The 5,865-nt window shown below is 39.1% G+C and overlaps 2 protein-coding genes across 3 annotated transcripts in view; one reads left to right on the top strand and one right to left on the bottom strand.

Annotated features, from left to right (window-relative positions):
* Positions 1-1,334, top strand: part of LOC118321642 (homer protein homolog 3-like) — a gene marked incomplete in the record, with an annotated part of 37,641 nt that extends 36,307 nt beyond the window's left edge. Inside the window, 1 exon segment of the mRNA XM_035653060.1 lies at positions 973-1,334. Within this exon segment, the coding sequence (XP_035508953.1) occupies positions 973-1,158 (186 nt within the window).
* Positions 1,335-5,450: 4,116 nt separating this feature from the next.
* The window catches only part of uba52 (ubiquitin A-52 residue ribosomal protein fusion product 1), a 2,097-nt gene continuing 1,682 nt past the window's right edge, over positions 5,451-5,865 (bottom strand). For both annotated transcript variants that reach the window (XM_035653061.1, XM_035653062.1), the window contains exon 5: positions 5,451-5,604. In XM_035653061.1, coding sequence (XP_035508954.1) covers positions 5,511-5,604 — 94 coding nt within the window. In that variant the 3' untranslated portion in view covers positions 5,451-5,510. The remainder of the gene's footprint in view (positions 5,605-5,865) is intronic.

Genomic DNA, 5,865 nt, shown 5'->3' with positions numbered 1-5,865 from the left:
TTCAAGTTCTTTATATGTCATATGCATAATTACGATGGAGCAGTCGTCTGGAACAAAATGGCATTCATATTCAGTTGCTAAGAGGTCGCCAGTTTAGTCTTTCAAGGATTTTTTAGTACAATATACTAATTTCTACTCTACAGATATTACTGACGTATCTTTTTTTTTTTTGTCTTCACCATATTACATTGTCTCAGTTAGTTTTATATATATAGACTGAAAACTTCATAAGAAACTCAGAAGTCTTAGTCATTTGCAGAGTGCTGACCGGCTTACATGCTGTTTCCTGTTGTTCTCCAAACCCAACAGAGCCACACAGTTGACTAATGGGAAATCAAAGCACTGATAGTGTACCTATAAAAGAGAGCACAGCTCAGACCTGCAGCAGGGAATCAGTACAGGAGAACTTCAAGGAGAAAACAAATAGTATTGAATTTCAAATGCTAATGCAGGAGATTATACCTGATGCATATTGCATAGCCTTTATTAGTCTACTGTCATTTTTAGTGGTGGTGTCATTTGTGAATTATGTTATTCATATTTGACCTTTGCTGTCCTTGGGTTCATTCCATAATCTATTCATTGATTATGATTTCAGTCAGCAGCCACAAATGTACAATAATCTACCAAAATGCCTTTAAGCAAGGTGCTTTATAAATGTGCTGTATAAATTGGTACTATATTTGTATTGAAGTTTAAATGTACAAAAATCCAGAAATTCACAGATTCTGTACAGAGAGTACAAACATTTAGACATACAGTTGGATAAATTATATTTCTCTACTAAACTCTGTTTTCAGATATAAACATTTGTATGTCCTAATTTTGGAATCAGTAAACATTGTACTCCAGGCTTACATATATGCCTTTTTGCAAGCCCTATTAGTGATTTACAATAATACTCTGCAAGGTGTATTACACAAAAAAATACATTATGTATGTATGTATTAACAACACTTAATGTGTCTGCAGGATGTGGAGAGACGAAACACAGAGTTGGAGAATCAGGTTCAGAGTGCTGAAAAGACGCTGGCCTCCAGCCGGGAGGAGCAGGAGCAGGCGGAGGTCGAGGTCCGACGCATCATCGAGGTTCTAGACGTCAAAATCTGCGACCTGAACGACCTGAGACAGAGCCTGTCCAAACTCATTGACAAATAGCCACAGCAGCAGTTGGGCTGCATCTCCACAGTCAGCACTGGTTCCACCCATGTTGCCTTGATTTGTGTTTTACTGATGCATCAGCAGAGCAAAAATCAAAGCAATATGGGGGAAAACGCACAGATGTTTACCTTCATGGATCTGTTTTTTTTTTTTAAAGATCAGTGGCGGTAAACAGCAGGTATCAAAAAGCTTAAAGGTGCTATGTGCAGAATAAAACATCATTGTCATTGTCACATTAAAACTGCAACCTTGGTATGATTATCATAAACAGATGACAGTATGGTCTAATCAGCTAAACTACTTGTTTTTCATTCCAGCAGCTCCATGTCATTTTTTTTTTTGTACCAGGTTTTACTAGTATTTTTCCCATCTGCCATCACTGAAAACTCTGAAAGCTTTAGATCCATTTCCTCTGGAAGAACAGCGCCCTCCTCCTCTTTTTGGTGCCATAGCAATCCAGTGTATTGTGTGGTTTACAGTGTACAAGTACAGTTCAGTCTTTTCAGTGATGGTCTCAATTGTTTATGGTAATTATATTGATGTCTCAAAAGGACTGCGGTTACATTTATTGATCACTAATAATACACAAAGTACCTTCAAAGGAGGATTTGCACCAAAACTAAGTTTAAGCTTGCTATTTTGCAAAAGTAGACATTTCCAACGGGTATCAAAGATTTTCTACTCGTTATTTTTGTGTGATGTATCTTTAATTTAATACAGAGTGGGCAGTCTACTTGTATTAGTGCATTTTCTTACCAAATTAAGAGGGAAGACTAGCAGTAAAACTAGGGGAAAATCAGAAGATAATGGTCTGACTGTTTAATAAAAGTCAGTGGTGCTCTGTTTTCATGCTGAGCTGAAGGTCTCAACCATTCAACCGTGTCTGGGCACAGACAGTGAAACTGAAGTGCAAGTGCTGTAACAGCAGGACTCACATCAGGACTTGAAATGGCTGAAAAGTAAAGTTTTATGGACAATTACACTTTTATACCTATACTAAACATAAGTATTTATCATATATCCTGGACATTTCATTTATAGAAAAAACAAAGCAACTCTTTGTTTTTGTCACTGCAGTTTGGCATACGACTTTGACTACATTAATCTAATAGTCTGAGGCCCATACATAATAATAGTCCTGTGTGAAAGAGGCTTTTAGATTTGCATTATCTTAGAAGGTTATTGGTTGATCTCAGAAGTCACTGCAAGTAAGACAGCTAAGAAAAATCAAGACAAGCTTTAGGAGTAAAATGTCTGCTTTTACACAATAACAAGCTTGAGGTCACACTGGTGTCATCCTTCCTTCAACACTGTGGAGATGCACAGAGTAGGAGTTTGGTCGAGGTACGGACACATGGAGGCAAAGACCCTGAATAAAGTCAGCTCCAGTTCACCATCAGCAGCCTAAACTGGCCTCACACCAGCCAGAACATAAACAAACTCAGAGATGCAACAACCTGCTCACAGTCTGTCCTCTGAGGATCGCTAGCGTACGAACGTTTTTTGTTCATGTTTAATGAGGACTGCTCTTTCTCACCACTTATTCTATTATTCATGTTCATCGATGGGTTACTCACAGGAAGGGATGGGAAATCAACGATAGCAACCAGCCAAATTGCTCTTAAATTCGAGATGCGGCTGTCTGGCAGGTTTTCCCTCTCCATCAGGCCACGTTGACAGCTGGATCAGCATGTGAAGAAAAGGTCCTGATGTGAAACTGTGGCCTGTGGACAGAGACGCTGCTTTCCCACGCTGATGTTGTGCTTAGTTGAACCTGAGGTTGCACTTGATATTGTTTGTGCCAAGTTTTATTTTGTTTACATTTGTCAGCATTCACAAAATGATCCAGTTCTACTTTATGTACTTTTTTCTGTGTTGCTCAACACTACCATTTACCATAATAGTAATAATAGGCTCAGTGGCGCCGCAGAGCATAAATCACTATGAGAGTACTGCATGAGCTCTGCAGAAGCACCGTACCTGCCAAGGAATGTGAAGCTGTATGTGTGTGTGTGCACAATACTTAACAGCCTGCAAACGGAGACTGCTCGAGTTAAAAAGCACAATTGCAGTAGTTTTAGTAAGCGGGTACTTAATTGACTTGTCTGTCAGCTTCGTATGTGAACTTCTGATGCACAATATCTATCGATCTTTGCTTCTCGCCCCCTGATGAGTTATTGATTTCTTCATATGACAGTAATATAGGTACAAATAAGGTGCATTCTTTTGCAGCTGATGATGCAGTAACTACAAGGATCATAACATGTCAAAATGTGGTTTAAATGGGTCATAATGAAATCTGTTGGTTTAATAAAGTGCCAGATAGTGTACTAACACACCCATATAAATCATGATCTCAGTATCATAACAATACTTATTATACAGATCAACAAGCCAAATGCTATGTTAATATAGATTCTGGCATTTTTTATCTTTGATCCTACGGAGGATATTTTTAAACACTATTCAATAAACATAACGATTAAACATAATAGACAGTTTAAACCACATATATACAATTTGAATTCTGACATATTTATATCACTGCTTAATGAAACGTCACTCATACATAATAGCATAGATGCCTGTTAATACAATTAATCTGTAGGTAATGAGACTTCTGTTCAGACTGTTCTCATGTGTTTGCTCCCCCCCCCCACCCACTGTTTTTATTTCATGGCTTCACCAGATTATTAATGGACTAGCCTTTTATCAAGCATGAAGAAAATGCATCAGAGGCCATCGGCTCCTCTGCACCATCTCCTCACGGTTGACGTCCGAAACACTTTGCTTCACAATGGCCTTATTCCAGTGTATCATTAATGCACAATATCACTGTGTAAATGCATTAGAAGTAGTACAGGAAGGGGGGGGCAGGGACTGTCGTCTGTAAGACCAAATTTGCCCCCAGGTGTCAGACCACTGACCTCTCTAACAGAGAACTAAACCAGCTGCAGCATAAATAGTAGAGGCAGGTTTAGGGACATTGCTCACACTACAAAAAAACCCTACAATAAACAGCAATAAATGGAGTATGTCGGAATATCTGTGGGTGGATTCCTCCTTAAATACACTGGAATAAGGCCTTTGCAGACACAAGAGAGAATGCAGTACCAAAGACGCACCGCTGTCATGCTTAAGCCACATCAACTGGAATAAACAACTCAAATTCATCTCCATCATATTTTACCTAAGTTTGACTTTGCTCCATGTCCAAAACATTCGACCTTTCAGTACGACTCAAAATACCTCAGAAGAGTTTCATTGAAGTGTTGGTCAACACGAGGAAAACGGTCGACTGGTGTTTGTCAGTTAAAGGCCATGATTTTGTTCGTTCGTAAGAACTGATGAATTGAGGAGAGCAGGTGTTTGTATGGAATTTGACAATGTGAGATGAGTTCCTTATATTTGTATAGAACTGTTTAACATTAAAACTCAGTCATGCAGTCACCTCTGTTGTCTTGGATTGTGTGATTCAAGGGCAAGAAACTATGATGTTTACATCTTACACACATTTGACTAATATTTTAGTATTCAATATGTCAGCCGATAAAAAAAGTTTGTCAGTCAGTTAAAAGCATGATTTCTAGTGAGCAGCGGCTGCCTGTCGCTTGCTATTTAACGAGGGTGAGGGAAACCTCTTAAAATGGAGTGCAGGTGGCGTATAATATTCTAATATTCAAACAGTCGCCGGTGTAAACATATTTTCACAGCTTTTTAGTATTGGCAGAGACAGTACAGTATCTCCCATTTGGATTCAGCCACCAGCCATGTGAAATGTGTTTATTAGTCTAGTTAATTGTGCAGTTGGGACACGTGGTATTGTTACAGAGCCTGTCAATTCAGACTGAAACAAAGGGTATGTGCTGCTTTGTGTGCCAAATTGAAATAAAATGGAAACCACAGCCAACCAGTACAAACAGGCCCTCTGCCTGTTAAGTTTCAGAGTACACCCACTGTTAGTTTTTAACCAGTGCCAGTTCCAAGCAGCAGGTTTATTAAATTGCCCAGATAACTCAATGAACTGGTTTCCTAGAACTGGCCTCTGACGTAAACTTCTTGCCAAACTCTTCTCATGAATATCTTAATTTGCGAACATTTGGCAAACACTGACATGAGTTTATGGCACCAGCTTCATCTGGTCGTCAGTCAGCCTTGTTACCTTTACTATGCTATTAAAAGTCTCCCTGCACAGCCTCACAACCATGTAATGCACATGTGAATTCAAATGAAGCCACAAATGCACCACTTTTCCCTGCCACTGAATAATACAAGTCAGACAAGCAGGATCATTTTCTCACATTTATTTTAACACAAAATGGCTTTGAGAGCCGATTAAGTCAAAATGTCTACTTCAGCTTCTTCTTGGGGCGAAGGTTGTTGGTGTGCCCACACTTCTTCTTGCGGCAGTTGACAGCACGGGGGTGCAGACGGGCATAGCACCTGCAAAAGAAGTGGCCAGGGGTCAACTATAACGGACAAGTCTCCTGAACCATCAGTGAAGTTCTGAAGTAGTCAAAATGTAGTCACACTTAAGATTTATTAATAACGTTAGCAAATTAGTGTGAAATACTGGCTAAAGAACTCAAAATCCATTAATTCGTCGTCATTAGTCATTCAGTATGTTTATAAGAATGACTGAATTTGAGAGCGCCAAAGCAGCCAATTATAACTCCCATCTTATTTTAAATCCACAAAATTAAT

Source organism: Morone saxatilis, unplaced genomic scaffold, assembly GCF_004916995.1.
Source record: "Morone saxatilis isolate NCDOM2014 unplaced genomic scaffold, NCSU_SB_2.0 Contig12, whole genome shotgun sequence".
Taxonomy (NCBI): Eukaryota; Metazoa; Chordata; class Actinopteri; family Moronidae; genus Morone; species Morone saxatilis.
This window is presented reverse-complemented; position numbering and strand designations above follow the sequence as displayed.